The sequence below is a fragment of the Lynx canadensis genome, chromosome B1 (assembly GCF_007474595.2).
Source record: "Lynx canadensis isolate LIC74 chromosome B1, mLynCan4.pri.v2, whole genome shotgun sequence".
NCBI lineage: Eukaryota > Metazoa > Chordata > Mammalia > Carnivora > Felidae > Lynx > Lynx canadensis.
The window spans coordinates 187,138,232-187,154,832 of NC_044306.2; the positions used below are offsets into that span (position 1 = coordinate 187,138,232).

Here is a 16,601-nt window from a genome sequence, read left to right on the forward strand (position 1 = left end):
AATTCATAAGTATACTGATATATTATTCATAAATTATTATGTGAATTATATATCTGTATCAATAGCATGCCAATAAAGTATAAGTATACTGATATATTATTCATAAATTATTATGTAAATTATATATATGTATCAATAGTATGCCGATAAAATATTGGGTGTATATACCCTCTGCAAATATGTACTTATATAAATTTACATCAATATTGATGTTGATGTCAATTATATTTATATCAATTAATATCAATATTGATATTTATGGCAATATATCTATCTAGATATAGATATAGATATACCGACAAAAGTTGGGTATATTTTTTTTAACTGGACAAGTTGCGTTTGAATCAGGTAATCTTGAATTGGATGATTGAGTTAATGACACTTGGCAAAGGGTGTCTCTAACCTAGCTTGGGTTTCTTGCAGATTCAAACTCAGATGACTTTGACCCTGCTTCCACCAAGAGCAAGTATGACTCTCTGGATTTTGATAGTTTACTGAAAGAAGCTCAGAGAAGCTTGCGCAGGTAACATGTTCCCTGGCTGAAGATGACAGAGGGACGGTGAATACCTCACGGGACAGCGCGTCCTTCCCTAACTGACTATTGCAAGTCATACTTAGGAATTTCTCCTACTTTACACTCTCTGTATAAAAACAAAACAAAACAACAACAATACAACAAGAACAACAACAACAATGGTTTACATGAACACAGCTGCTGAAGAGGCAAGAGACAGGAAGGATATCCAGTAAGCACGTTTATTCATGGGTGTCAGCTTTGCTTTCCCTGGAGTCTCTTGGTGACGGAGTGTGTGTGCGTGCGTGTGTGTGTGTGTGTGTGTGTGTGTTTGCGCGCGCGGGTGTGTGCGTGGGTGCGGGAGTATGGTCGTGGGTGTGCGCGCATGCGCACGGCTGGTGTGGGGGAAGTCTGTGTGCACAGGTGGGGACTGGGGGCACGTGACCAGAGTGTGCCCAGGCGAATCGCTTCAAATGGCAGCAGTTCCATGACGACGCACGTAAAACCTAGAACTTCAAAATGTTCATACTCTATTCAAAAAGAAAAAAAAAATGCATAAATTCAAAAGGAAAGCAAACTAACCAACCGACCACAAACCACCCTAAAATGACAGCCACCGATGTCTGGGCATCAACCTCCGTACTCTGTTTTTTAAGAAAGTGCAAAATCAACTTGAAGCAAGCTTTCTCTCGTAATGTAATGGTTATCTGACAATCCCGAAGAAACCACAGTTTCGGTAGAACTAATATCCTTTCTCTCTCTCTCTCTCTCTCTCTCTCTCTCTCTCCCTCCCTCCCTCCTCCCTCTCTCTCCCTGTCCCCTCCCCCTGTCTCTCCTCTCTCCTTCCTCCTTTCTCCCTCTCTTTCTTTTTCTTGTCTTTTTCCTTTTGCCATGGAGTCTGGGTGGGAGAGGATACTGCGGGCGCCAGAATGCTAAACTTTCCTAACGTTTTGAAGTTTCTGTAGTCCATCCTCTATCCTGACACCCATGTAAATGTCCCACATGTTGATCTTCCACTGCAAATTTCAAAAGCCTTGTAAATGGTCGAGCGCGCGGCTTATTCAGTGGTTCTTTCCGAGGAGCGGGCACGGTGTTACATTACTGAGGAGAGTTGGGTAGAACTCTCTGGTATGTGTTCAGATAGTGTCATTGCTACATTCTCTGATGTAGTGAAGTATTTACAGATGTTAAATGGAGTATTTTTATTTTGTGTGCATACTATACAACGATGTTCTTTTTTGTTACAGCTATGCACTGTAAATGCAGCCTTCTTTTCAAAACTGCTAAATTTTTCTTAATCAAGAATATTCAAATGTAATTATGAGGTGATACAATTATTGTACACTAACATATTTAGAAGCTGAACTTACTGCTTATATATATTTGATTGTAAAAAACAAAAAAGACAGTGTGTGTGTCCGTCAAGTGCAACAACAAAATGATGCTTTACTCACATCCATCCCTTCTTACGTGAGCGTCAATCTGAGCATCTTGTCAAGAAATACCCCAGCCCCCCCCAAAGGTATTAACCACTTACGCGATATTTTTCCACATTTTCTTGTTGCTTGTTTTCCTTTGAAGTTTTATACACTGGATTTGTTAGGGGAATGAAATTTTCTCATCTAAAATTTTTCTAGGAGATATCATGATTTTATGTAAAGTCTCTCAATGGGTAACCATTAAGAAATGTTTTTATTTTCTCTATCAACAGTAGTTTTGAAACTAGAGGTCAGAAATCTTTTTAAAATGCTGTTTCGTTTTAATTTTTGTGATTTTAATTTGATACAAAATGCTGAGGTAATAATTACAGTATGATTTTTACAATAATTAATGTGTGTCTGAAGACTATTCTTGAAGCCAGTATCTCTTTCCCTTGGCAGAGTATGATGATGGTATTTATCTGTATTTTTTACAGTTACGCATCCTGTATAAATACTGATGTTTCATTCCTTTGTTTACTAAAGAGACATATTTATCAGTTGCAGATAGCCTATTTATTATAAATTATGAGGGGATGAAAATAATAAAGCCAGTGGAAATTTTCTACCTAGGATGCATGGCGACTGTCAGGTTGCAGTTGAAATGTTTCATTTGGAAAATTCAGCTTTTGCAGAAGCGGTGTTTCTACTTGCACTAGCTTGGCCTCTCACGTGACCATGATGTTGTTCTTGATGACATTGCTTCTGCTAAATTCAATAAAAACTTCAGAAAAACCTCCATTTTGAGCATCAGGATTTCATCTGAGTGCGGAGCCCCTGGAAAGGAAGTCAGGAAAGTTTGGAGTGTGTATTCAAGTTTCTAAATTGAGATTCGATTACGGTTTGGCCGACATGACTTTTCTGGAAGATGCGATACACCTACTACTTAATCGTTCTTTTCCTTTCTCTCGCCCAACCCAATCTTAGAGAACGGATTTCACCCCCAGGCCAATGCAGCTAATTTTGATAGCTGTATTCATTTATCACCAGCATATTGTGTTCTGAGTGAATCCACTGTCTGTCCTGTCGGATGCTTGCTTGATTTTTTGGCTTCTTATTTCTAAGTAGATAGAAAGCAATAAAAAAAAAAAATATGAAATCAAAGAACTTGTTCACAGGTTCTGCGTTACGGCAGTAACACATCTTTAATCCGCCTAATTCTTGTTGTTCTGTAGGTTAAATGCAGATATTTTAACTCTGTGTGAACGCCAAACTAAAGTTTACAGTCTTTCTTTCGGAATTTTGAGTATCTTCTGTTGTAGAATAATAATAATAATAAAAAAAGACTATTAAGAGCAATAAATTATTTTTAAGAAATCAATATTTAGTAAATCATATTATGTGTTCAAGGACCAGATGCGTTCTCTATTTTGCCTTTAAATTTTTGTGATCCAATTTTAAATACATTCTCCTTTTTGCCCTGGATTGTTGACATGAGTCAAATACTTGGTTTCTTTTCTTACTTTTCAAAAAGACAACACTACAGATTTCACGTTGAGGCTTAAGTTATCCCCACTCTGGCCTGACAAATATTGTTACCACGAAGATAGTTTTCCTCCACGGACTTCAAATTGCATCTAAAATTAGTGCAAAAAAGAGAATCACTAAACCGTCCGAGTAGAGCTTTTTGTATCTTGTGCAGACCCTGTGGGTAGGCCATCAAAACGTAAACTGTGTTCCTCTTACTTTTATTTGTAATTTCTTTTTGGAGAGAATCTTTCCAACGAACACATGCACACCATCATCACTGGAGGCAAATTTCAGCATAGATCTGTAGGATTTTTAGATGACCGCGGGCCATTGCCTTCTTGCTGTGGTAAGTACCACATCTACAGTTTTGGGAACCGAACCGGTGCTTTAGAGATGTGGGCTTTTTTTTTCTTCCTTTTTTTTTTTTAAAGAGATGTAGCAGAATAATTCTTCCAGTGCAACCAAATCAATTTTTGCTAAACGACTCCGAGAACAACGCGGTTGGGCTGTCAACATTCAAAGCAGCAGAGAGGGAACTTTGCACTATTGGGGTGTGTGGTTGGGTCAGTTGAAAAAAGGAAACCTTTTCATGCCTTTAGATGTGAGCTTACAGTAGGTAATGATTATGTGTCCTTTTTCGATGGCTGTAACGAGAACTTCAATCACTGTAGTCTAAGACCTGATCTATAGATGACCTAGAATAGCCATGTAATATAATGTGATGATTCTAAATTTGTACCTATGTGACAGACATTTTCAATAATGTGAACTGCTGATTTGATGGAGCTACTTTAAGATTTGTAGGTGAAAGTGTAACACTGTTGGTTGAACTATGCTGAAGAGGGTAAGTGAGCGATTAGTTCAGCCCTTGCCGGGCTTTTTTTTTTCTTTTTCTTTTCTTTTTTTTTCTTTTTTCCACCTGCCGATTCTACATGTATTGTTGTGGTTTTATTCATTGTATGAAAATTCCTGTGATTTTTTTTAAATGTGCAGTACACATCAGCCTCACTGAGCTAATAAAGGGAAACGAATGTTTCAAATCTACTTCTGCTTTTCTTATTTATTGTAACCAAACTCCTGGCATGTTTCTCAGCTCGGTACCCATTACTCGCTTATTATTATTCGATTTCCTCTCTGGATCTCCCTCCCTTTCTCCCCGCTTTTCCATATTCATGGATGGATTTCAGCTGTAAGGTAACGTAGACCTTCTGTGTTTTACCTTCTCTTCTTTCAAATGGCAGAGGCAGAAGTGCTTTCTATCACGAGAAGTGACGTGAGACTTTATGAAATGGATTGCCTCTGTTTTTGTACAGAAATTGTGTCTTCCTGAGTACAAGCCATTGCCCCTAGTGAGAAACCTGCTGAATATTCAGCTTAGGAAGCAATTCCGTGGACGGACTGAACACGTTTCGAAGACTTGTTAACAGGACGCAGCCCCCATCGTATGTAAGTCATCAGGTTAAATATGGGACGAGCCGATAGCCGCTGACACAGCTTGCCGTCAGGATGTCTGTCCGCTGTGCCTCGCAGGTGACTGGTGGTCCTGATGACAGAGATGACAGAGGGCACACTTATTAGGGCTCTGTCCTCTCCTGCTTTCAGATGGTCGTCCCCGGTCCCAGCCACCTGCATTGCAAGACCCACCCTAAACATTGGGGCACTGGGGGGAAGGTGGCTAAATATATCCCAGCCCTCGCCCCCTTCCGCCTCCTAGAGCAAAAAAGTGTGTGCAATTCTTGGAAACAGTACATTGGAACCTGCCAAATAACACAAGAAGCGCTGCCCATTATTTCTATTTTATGCCACTCTAAGATTCGCCAGTCACGTTAGCAAAATAGAAAATAAAAATTGCCATTATCTAACCCAAACACCATCCTCATCGACAACCGTGGGCATGAAGCACTCCTGGAGATTCGGTAGATCACCCTCAGATTCTGACCCGTCTCGGTTGATGCTTAAATTGTATACGACATTTTCAATCTTCTGGCTGGACCCAGCAAGGACATTAGAATAATGCAAGTATTTCTCTTAAAGGGTTTAAAGGTTAACTTTTTACCCTTCAAAACCTTTGGAGAGTAAAGAGGGAATTTGCAGAAGCAGCAGTAGTAGCCGCTGGTCTGATACGAGGATGTTGTGCTTCAAAACAAAAGATTTCTTTTTCATGTTGTCCTCAAAACATTAAATCACTCCCATCCTTGATGACACGAATGGCAAAAACAATTATTGGGACCAAAATTAGGCTGATAAAAAGAAATGAGCGCTGAATATGAATGGCTTACTTAAGGGGAGCTTGTCTCAATGCAGAAGTCCTCTAAACGAAATCTGCCTAAACTGTACAATGTGATATTCAAAATTCTTTTTCAGCGTTGCCGGTTTTCTCTCCGTTGTAGGATTATTTAGCTAATCATTGGGTATAATTTACAGCCCCAACATTAGTATACTCATTTGACACTAGTGTTACGAGCTACACAGTTGTAACTCAGCATTAATTATAGAATATTTTAACCAAAGCATCCTTTTCGCAATATTTACTTTGTATTAATCTCGTATTTTGCAATTCCTGTTGCCATTCCTTGTTTTCAAACACATTATACGCCATTATAAATCAATCTTCGTACTTTATCAAACAGCAGAGAGTAATAAAGAAGGTCACAACTCATAGAGGAGTTCCTTGGAGGTTTGTAACATCATGATTTAAATCTCAGAAAGATTTAATCAAAAGCTGAATTAATCCCTGGGGGAAAAGATGCTATATAGATTCTATTGATGGGCACAAAGCAGCCTATTTCTTTTCATTGGTCTCTGTTAACACGTTGGGGAGAAGAGACACAGTTTTTCGGCGAGAACGGAAACAAGATGTCTTGATGGGGGAAGGATAGTATGAGATGGCCTTTATGCCACGTTTCTTCCCTTTCAGAATTGTCTGTTTCATTCTACTTACAGAGGCATTATCTGTTCTAATGCACAGTTAAGTTCAATGTCCTCCACCTCCTCGTTCCCTTCAATATATCCCACGTGATTCTAGTAATTCTGCAAAGTCCCCAAAGCTCCACTCCAGTCAAGCATGTGGAATGTGAGGGTCACGTGAGCTGACTCTTCTGTTGTAATCAGGTGCCTGCCCCTGGGCAAATTCTCAGTATTTGGGGGACACTGGAAACTTGCGGGAAGAAATGATCATAAAATGCATTTCTAGGATCGGGTTCCACTGAAAAGCTTATCATCATTCCATGACTGGGATGTATGCTAAAGAGGCCATCACCTTCCCATATGCCTCTTTTCTACCCATAATTCCCTAGAAATGTGGCCATATTCCTGTTAGCTCAAAAACCATTACTTACCATCAGCTGACTTCTAGCAGGGGCAAAGTGGAATTAATTAATTGAAAAAAGTGAGAGAACTTTTAGAGGAGAAAACCAAATGATCCTATAATATTTTCATGATTAAATTAAATGAGCATAATTATACATGCACATATGCACACCAAGGCATTATTATAATCAAGGAACCTTAGAATATTATATTGTTCCAAATTTATGCATATAGCACTTACTGAAGACAAGTAGCTGGTGTGATATTTGAATCTGCATATTGACCATTTTCATATATTTTCATATATTAATTTCTAGGAGGAAGACGCTGAATTATTAGGAAAAATCCTGGGGTGATTTAGAAAAAATATTGTGCTTCCGCTCGTTTTTGAACATCAGGGGCACTTAGCAACATTATCTTTTCTCCCCACATAGTTTTCTGTGATGGATTTTCAACAAGATGACATCCAAGTGAAAGCCGAAATTAAATGGGAAGGAAAGAATGTTAAGTGGTAAAATCCTAAATAGCTTATTAGACTACTTAATTGGAGGGAATTTATTTTTGCTGCTGTTAGGAACTCCATAGTCAAGCTTCTCTCTAACAATACTAATTGATGGGGGGAAAAAAGTAGCTATAGTAATATCGTTACCGCACAATACCCTCCAGCAGGTCATTTAAGGGAATTCACCGGTACTTTCCTTTGATTGACTTCTGTGTTGGTGAAAATCACGTCCTGTCTTCATTCATACCATTGCTCTCTCACTTCACTTCCAACTAGGCCTCTTGCCTATTCCTACTGAGATTCTCAGTGCGCTGAAAGACTTGAAGGACAGTGAGACCATGCTTGTTCCTGGTTTAACCATTTAGACCATTTTCAGCTTGATTGCTATATCCTTTAATAAAGTGATTAGTGTTTCATAATGCATAGAGGTATTGCCCCGCCCCGCCCATGAGCATTTTACTATTTGTTGGCAGGAATATGTGTACCCTATCAGGGAATAAGGATCAATTACCTCCTAGAGCAGTTTAAGTTAGTAAACTGGCCACACAGTATGTGATGTCACCATATTACTTTCCTGTCACGTAACTTAATGATCAAGTTCAACGCGTGGCCTAATTTTCCTCCAGTTATCTGGCTACATGGGAAAAACATCCTGATCCTTATTCAGTAAGGTACCTTTCCCAGGGTCAGCAATCCAAACTGCAGTTCGGACCGTCCAACAGGAAAATAACTGGAGGAAACGTAAAAACTGGCGGTCACTGCCCACTGTTTGCCTCAGTGTCTGAAGATTAGAAGTACCTGTGTATTGGAAAATGACATTTTCCAATTTTTAATGGCAGGTTTGGTGGCCATACAAAGGAGCGCCAGTGAATGCATCTGATGAATGAAACAATTCATAGAGAGCCCATAAGAGTTTCTTTGTCACATGGTACGAGAGTCTCACTGAGCCACCTTCTGCCATGGCAAAGACGAAGACTAGAAAGGTCAGCTGGTGAAAAGACAAGAAATAAATAGAAGGTTAACCAAACATATTGGAACTTTGGGTACAAAACAAGGTTTGGGCAAAGATTCCTCATGGTGTCTTATTTGCTTTTCATGCCAACTCATTCCATGGGATTCTATAAACAAAAGAGGCAATTGTACAGCTGAGGCAGTAGAGTTGTGAAGAAGATAATGGACTTGACAATGCTTGTTCCATGTGTGTGCGTGGCTGTGTGTCAGCTACACAGCAGTTGGCCTTCACTGACCTGATGTTGTTCTGAGGAGTTGATTGAAATCCTGCCTATTGCCTCAGCTGCTGGATTGGTGGAAGGCTTTTAGGGATTTCCATAGCCAGGTTTTTGGATGGAAATTTTCACCTTAATTTTGTGGAAGGATAAAAAGATGCCCCTATGTGCATGCAGTAAACAATGCTTTTCACATCCCAATAATTCATTGAGGAAGATCCCCTTTTTTCTTCTGATTTATTCAGTTTTACCCTCCCATAGCCATCTGAGACAAGGAACCTTCTCAGACTTTCAGCATTTTGAAGGTGAACGTTGAACCCCTTCAAAAAGTCTTATCTGTTAGACACTGTGGAGACATTTAAACTCTGGCATTGGGGTGATTTACAAATATTATTTCATTTTTTTCACGCTCTCAAAAACTTAGCCTCATCGACTCCATTTGGAGACTGGATCAACCTGGAGACTTCCTTTCTTAGAATCGGCTCTCAGCAACGCATCTGCTTTCCTTGTTTCACAGTAATTCCACTTCGGCTGTGATGGTGGTACTTAATCTGGCCAGTTTCCCCTAACATCTTCATTTTAAATTAGACAAATCTTCCTGTTGCAATGAGAAGACCAATAGGAAAAGCCATCCTCCATTTGAAAGTCCAGTTGACTCAGGGGTGATTAAAGCACGAAGATGATGATGACCATAATATGATCAGCTAACATTTATTATAAGATTATTATCTCCTCGTCACTTTGCTTAGCTCTTTATGCGAATTTTCTTAATTGGTCCTCCAAACTGAAGAATGAAGTAGATATACAACTGTTCCCATCGCATACATGAGGAAAGGGCGATGTAAAGAAGTTAAGGGACTGCCAAGATCTGAGCGAAGTCCAGTTCACCCCAAAACTTACTTCATTGACCATCTTACTACATACAATGCCTCGACAAATAAAATCTAAATGCCCAGAAGAAAATATTTTGCATTGGAGGTCATTGAAAAGTTGGGGTAGGGTTGTTGTTACCATCTGGTTTAAGCCAAATTTAGCACATATTGCATCCATTCATCAAACTCTTCGAATTGGCCCAGAATCCACATGAGGTTCTAAGAGCAAAAGGAGAATTAGATAGGGACCCTACCCTACATTCTAGCTGGAAATATAGTAAAAGAAAAATAAAATGTGTGTTTACTAATAGCAACAGCAGGACCCTCTTGCCAGGACCCTTTGTGTGTGTGTGTGTGTGTGTGTGTGTGTTTTCTGGAATATCTATTACTGTGTAACAAATTTCTGTGAAGGTTAAGGTCAGAGATCCTCATCCTTAATGGACAAAACTAACACAGGGCTGTGACACCGTAGTACACAACCTGATTTAAAAGGACTGGTAGCCAACTTAAAAGGAAAAAAGTAGACTTCCTCCCTACATTAAAATGGATTTGGAGGTTTAAGTTGGCACACTATTACCACTTAGGCATTCAATAACAAAACCAATTATTTTAGAGCTCTTTACGATTTTACAAACACTATTTAAAAGTTTCTGGTTTAGGCTGGGATGTATAAGAAACAATAGGCATATTGACAAGTTACCCTTTAACCGGATGCTTCCTCATTCCTGTGGTCATGGTCATTGTTATCTTGACTATCAGCTGTTCGTGGCAGAGGGCCTCCTCAAAATTTCTCAGATATATTAATCTGGATTTGTCTCTACAGAGCTAACCTTTCTACAGTTGGGTCTGAGGATTACCATGGAAATCAATCACTAGACACTCACAGTCCCAGTTTATGGGTGGTCTTTTTGGGGTAGTGTTCTCGTTGCATCTAGCACCAATAGTAGAGAAGAGGGCTCGGTTTCCAATACGGCCATATCTGGGCTCCATCTCCAACTCAGTTGTCAAGCTCAACGAGGTCAGTTAAGATCATGTAATGGGGAAGAGGGTGGTTGATCAGTCTTTGGAATTCTATGAACCCTGAATAGTCCAGGGTTTGTGGTCTCCATGGTGAGATACAAATGTTCGTGAAATGACTAACAATGGCTACAAAACAGGTGTTGTCAGTGACTCTTGTAAAAAATGGCTTTAATTATAAAATATTTCAAACAAGCATCAGGTCATAAAATAATGAAATAGAGCCCTGTATATCCACTTCCTTGATTTATAAGATCTTAACATGTTGCCTTGTATGCTTAAAATCTCTCTTCAAACAAATCACATACCCATCTCCTTCCCCTCTCAGTAGTGACCCATCTCCTGTGGTTGGTGTGTGTCATTCCCCATCCATTTCTTTCTCTTTTAACTGCATTTCCATATATCCAAAATTAAGATGCAGTATTATTGTGTGTCTTTTGAAAATTTACATAATGTTTTTCTACTGTACTGTATGTATCCTTTTTGCAATTTGCCAGTGGTGCCTTTTAATGCAAATGCAATTAGAACAATTCAGCCCTGGTGTAAGCCAGAAGGAAATCCTTCTTTCCAGGTGTTTGGAGTTGCCTTAGCAGCTGCTCCAACTGTCCCAGCTAATCATTCTTCACAGTGTTTCTGACATTCATCTTGGTTTCCTATTTATCACTTTGGCTCATGGTTAAGTGCATTTATGCAATATCTTTAAAAATCTTCGACCCTTGGTCCATACCCTCATCTTGCTTATTGAGTGGTTATAAACTTATTCCAGAGAAACAGGAGGTCATAAAATCACAGCAGAAGATGAAAACCCATACCTAGGTTTTTGTTCTGTTTTGTTTTTTATAGGAGAATGGATTCTTTGATTTTTTTTTCTTCTCTGCTAAGTCAGAGATTTTTGCCAGACTCCTAACCTTCCCATTCCCACATACCTGTGAATGGCCATGCCCTCTCAGAGAGGACATCGGGGAGCCCCGGCACCGAAAAAATTATTTCTTGTAATAGTAACCGATTAAACTAGTTACCAGCTGGGGAGCATGTTTTAGCACTTAAGTTAATTGAACTGTTGCAAACTAAATATGATTCTAAATTGTTTCAGTATTCCAGAGTACTTCAGGCGTGCAGATAAAAATGAAAAAAAAAAAAAAAAAACCAAATCGGTTTGAAATGTGCAAATCAGGCATACAGTGCTGACATTTAGATCTATGACCTGATAACTCTGCAGTAGGTACCTTGAAAAATTTTGTGGGCTTTTTTTTTTGTCTCCTTTTGCTGAGCTCTCCTTTGAAACCCCTGACCCACTACTTGATGTAATATTCAATAAGGGGAAGTCAGACTGCAATCAGAAGGGGAACTGTCTGCATTAGGGTTTTCCTACCATTTTGCCAAGAAAATAATCTCTTTGTGATTCATTTCATGAGCCAAGTAAGAAAGGAATTGTTGAAAAGAGGCTGTGATTTATAGAAGAAATGAAGAATTTTATTCTGGAAGAATCTGTCTAGAACTTGGTTCTAGACTCTGTTTAGAGGGCATGTTTCTCCCTGAGGTGACCTTTCTGTATTTAGGGCTGCTATATACAACCAATGGATGTTTAAATTCAAAAAGGAGGTAGTTCTGAAGTAAGTCTGGATGCAGAAGGCACTACTCCCTGATCTGATCTGTCCCTGCTCCTTCATGTCTCTCCCATCACCCAACAAATATATGGATGACATTCCAATTCCAGAGTTTTCTGTTGCTTTGCATCTTCCAACCCTCTGCATAGATCAAACCACTGGTTGGGATTGAATAGGTTGTTTTATAGGCATAGTTAGGCTGTGAACCTCTTGGCAGCTTAACGAATCATTGTTAATAGGTTATACAAGATCCGTGGCAATTTTTCCATCCTTCCAAGGTCACCCCTCTCCCTTCTAAAGGAAACCTAGTTGTTAGAGTGAAATGCCATCCCTGTTGTCTTCACGGATTCTCACTGAGAAGATAAATAAAACTCAAAGGATTCTAGAACTAGCAGCACGATGAGGATCTTCAAGGACACATACGAAGATGCTTGGGTCACAGAAGCTAAGTTCCTGGCTTCAGGTCATGCAACGGTAGAGCCTGAGTTAGAACAGGCTGCAGTTACATCACTTATGCTACCGGTTGCTGAGCGCCATACAATATCAGAACATGAACCAGCAATACGGTGACAATAACAAACTCTTACAGAAGAAATTGAGTCCATTAGGACAACAGGGATATTGACTGACCAGTCAGGTGTGGCCAGAACAGGAGGCAGAATCAGTCTCATTAAAGATCAGGCAGCTGCACCCATAGTGGGAGTTGTGAGGTCCGTGTACAGGTTTCCTTCCCACAAAATATCTCTTCCATGGGTGACTTACACATAATTCTTACAAATAATCAACATTTGGTGATTCACATATTTAAAAAATTTAAAATAAAACTGAAAAGATAAAATGATAATAAATAACGAAAATGATGTAAGCCAATGAACCAGAGACATTACCAGTTCTAGCCCACTGTTGCTCAGATAATTTCAAGGTGTGTTAGAGCAAAAGTGAAACAAATCTGGGTACCCAAGCCCTCACTGACTGGAGAAAGGCAGGAAAGACAATGACACTGGGCGATCAGAAAAAGGACATATAGTGGGTGTGTCATTGACTTCACTATCACATTGAAGTTTGAGTGGGCTCCAAGAAGATGTAGTATTTATATTCTCAATGCCTAAGAACTTTCTTTTTCACTTATTTTTTCATTCATTAAAGTTATTGGACATCTACTTTGAGTGTTGTACTAGACCTAAAAGGGATGAATCATATAGTTCCTATCTTTCAGAAATTCTTAATCAAGTGTGGAGACATGTACTGTATTGACAAATGCCAGCAAAATACCTGCTCTGTCCCAGACACTGTTTCAGTCACCAAAGTGGAAAAAAATGAGTTAGTGAGAGACCCTGTCTTTGAGCAATTTGTAATCCAGTGGACTCATTACAATGTCATGAGCATATAACTAGGAAATGTCCCAAGATCTATGGAAACAAATCCACTAAGCAAAGGGGGCTGGACAGTGAAGTCTCTATGGGATCTTTACTGCCTGAGTTGACCTTGATATGTAGAACTGGGCAATGGCAGAAGTAGAAGTAGTACAACAATCTTTTCCCCAGGTCTCTCTAGAATTGAAAGCATTCTAGAGTTCCCCACTCTGTCTGCCTATGAACTCTTGCCGTATTTCCTTGACTCAGTTCAAGTGTTGCCGTCTCGACAAAAACCCTTCTGACCTATCCCCACCTCCTACCCCAGATTTGTAGAACTGGCTCGTTTTTGTCTTCTACATCCACATCTATCACAGCCATGACAATATCATATTTTAATTTATTAATTTACCTTTGTTTTGCCCTTTGGGTTTATGAGGATACTGACTGGACGGAAGGATGGGTATGAATTTTCATGTTTAGCTAAACTAATCCCCAAATTCTGTGGCTATGGAAGCATTTCTGGAGTATCATTCTTCTGAGACTCCTGTAAAAATGGCAATTTATGATTCTTGAGATGGGAAAATGATCCCTCAAGCCTTCTGTAGCAAATTGGGTGTAAGGAATACTCATATGGTGGCATTTGCCCTCTCATGGCTCAGAGAACCACCTCCTGACACAACGGTTTTGCTAGGACAAAGATGTGATATCTTCATTTGAGGGTAGTTGGGATGAACTTGTTCCACTTGGTCCACGCAAAACAACCGTCTTTTCTCAGCACTTTAGGACATCTCCTCCCACGGGGTAGCTCTGGGGAAGCTGTCTGCCGCTTCTTGCTTCTAAACATCATTTGCTCTTCTTTTCTAGCTGCTTGGTTCTGATACTGGATTCCTTGCATTACATACTATGGAGGCCAGGCTTTTGGGTTCTTTACCCAAGAGCGAACTTGGGTCAGGCAAGGGGGCTGCTAATGAAAGGAATACAGGGCCAGTTTTCCTTTTTTTTGTTAATTAATTTTTTTTAATATGAAATTTATTGTCAAATTGGTTTCCATGCAACACCCAGTGCTCCTTCCAACAGGTGCCCTCCTCAGTCCCCAGGGCCAGTTTTCCAAGTATTTGGTCATTAACAGTCTGGTTACAGTTTTAGAGCAACCTTTCTGGGGGCCTAGAAATTTCTGCTGAATATGAGGACTTCGGGAAGCTCGAAACTTAGTGCAAAAGCCTCACCTGATCTGAAGGTGGATGAAGCCGAAAGAGATTTCCTCATGCCTTCCAAGTATCTGGCCCAAAAGTCTCATTTCTCCTATTTCCGTGGCCAAATGAATTGTCACATTCATGTGCATCCCTTCCCCAGCAATCTGTTTATCAAGAAAGAGAAGCCTGTTGTCTCCCAATTTCTGCTTTCCAGGTGACTGATATTAATTAGGTTGCAGCAGGCACAATTTATCTCTGGTAGAAACCAAAGCAGATGAAAATGCTGCTGTGCAGTTAGATTTCTTTTTCTTGAAAGGATGAATGGGATGAAGATACTTATCTGCGAGAACAGGTTTCAGGTGGAGCTTCCATCAGCAGTGCTTTGAAATGCATTGTTAGAGTATGGCTGATCCGGGTAAGAAATAAAAATAGCATGTCATATTTTGACTACATTAACTCATTTCCCACAGAAGAGGCTGAGGCCTCTGCACATTGATAGACTTGCTCTGAAGGAGCAAAGCACCAACTAATAATTCTGAAGTTGGTTCTCAGTTATTGGTGTTTCTTGAAAGATGTTGCTAATTTCCCCAAAGCTATGGCTCCACTGTAGAATTCACCTCAGTCCCCCAGTACAGAGAACAACAGTTTTAAATCAACCTAGCCTCCCCCTTTTATTGTTGTGTGCCCCTCTAAAATTGTCCCTTCTGTCGAGTTTGAATATGGAGTCAGCTCTGATCAAGAAGTTGGCAAGTAATGAGAACAGTGGGACAGTGAAATAACTGTCTCCTTTCCCCACGTGATCCCAGGAAATTTATTTCTTTACATCTCTTAGCTTCAGTTTCCTCAATAAAAAGTGGGAAAATTAAGTCCATTTTGTGGGGTTGATATGATATTTCCTGATCTGTGTCAAAGAACCTGGCAGACAACGAGCACATTCACATCCCTTCTCAGTGACAATTGAGATGCCTTTCAAAACATGGAAATTTGTAAGGAAATCTGAGTTCCAAAGAATACTTTTTCAATCAACATTTTTTAGTCCTCCTACACTATTCCAGATAGACTAAGGGAAACAAAAACAAAAACAAAGAAACCAAAACCCTGGCATCAGTTGGACTAGAATCTCTGGGTGTTAGTTCTGGCTTTAGTATCAGTCGGCTATACGCACCTTGCCAATACCCTTTATCTCTCCCAGCCCCACTGACCACATCTCAAAGCAAAGGGGGTAGATAGCTTCCAATTCTAAAATGGTTTGCAGGTAGAAAAATATGCTCTCATCTTTCTCTTCTGGCTATCCTATCATATTCTCCTTTGTTAGTTTCTTTTCCTCGACTTAACTCTTTCATGTTGATATTCCCCTGGCTTTTTTCTTGAATCATCTTTCTGTTCTTGATGTGTGCCACTGTATCCTTGAGATGTATCACTGACTCCAATAACACTGACTTTCCAAAGGCCCTGGGAGATGACTTCTATAGCAATTTCACCAACCCAACCACTGCTCAGACTCATTGACCTACTGGACATGTCCTCTTGAGTTTCCCCTAACAATAAGATGATATGTTCCCAAGCCGAACATACCATCTTATTCCCTAAAAATCTACTTACATTCCTCTTTTCAGAGATTGTCATCAACTCAACCTGCCCTGTCCAAAAACCTAGGAGTCACTATAAATCCTTCCTCCTTTTCCTCACCACATCTAATTTCACCAAATCGAAGATTATCGCATTTTCTTTACTTCTTTCAAAGCTCTCAAACTGATCGTTTCTCATCATTATTTCACATATAACCAATTCCACCATTTCTTCCATTTAGTTCAAAATAGTGTTTCTGGAACCCCAATTTTATCCTACCCTGCCCTTACTTAGAGTCCACTGATGTGCTCTTTAAAAAAGACTCCCTGGAACCAAGTGCCAAGTCCTTGGCATTGAGTGTGAACTCATCTATGAACGGTCTCTCCCCTCACACAAACATTCTTTTTCCTCATGTTCCCAGCGCTATTGCCCCCGGCACGACAGCTCCACTCTTACTGCATCCTTTACAGCTTCCAGAATACAGTATGC

General features: G+C 39.8%; 1 protein-coding gene across 2 annotated transcripts in view; it reads left to right on the forward strand.

The window, feature by feature from the left end:
- PPARGC1A (PPARG coactivator 1 alpha) overlaps positions 1-4,498 on the forward strand; it is a 133,381-nt gene extending 128,883 nt beyond the window's left edge. For both annotated transcript variants that reach the window (XM_036064273.1, XM_036064271.1), the window contains exon 13: positions 424-4,498. In XM_036064273.1, coding sequence (XP_035920166.1) covers positions 424-527 — 104 coding nt within the window. In that variant the 3' untranslated portion in view covers positions 528-4,498. The remainder of the gene's footprint in view (positions 1-423) is intronic.
- The last annotated feature ends 12,103 nt before the right edge of the window (positions 4,499-16,601 follow it).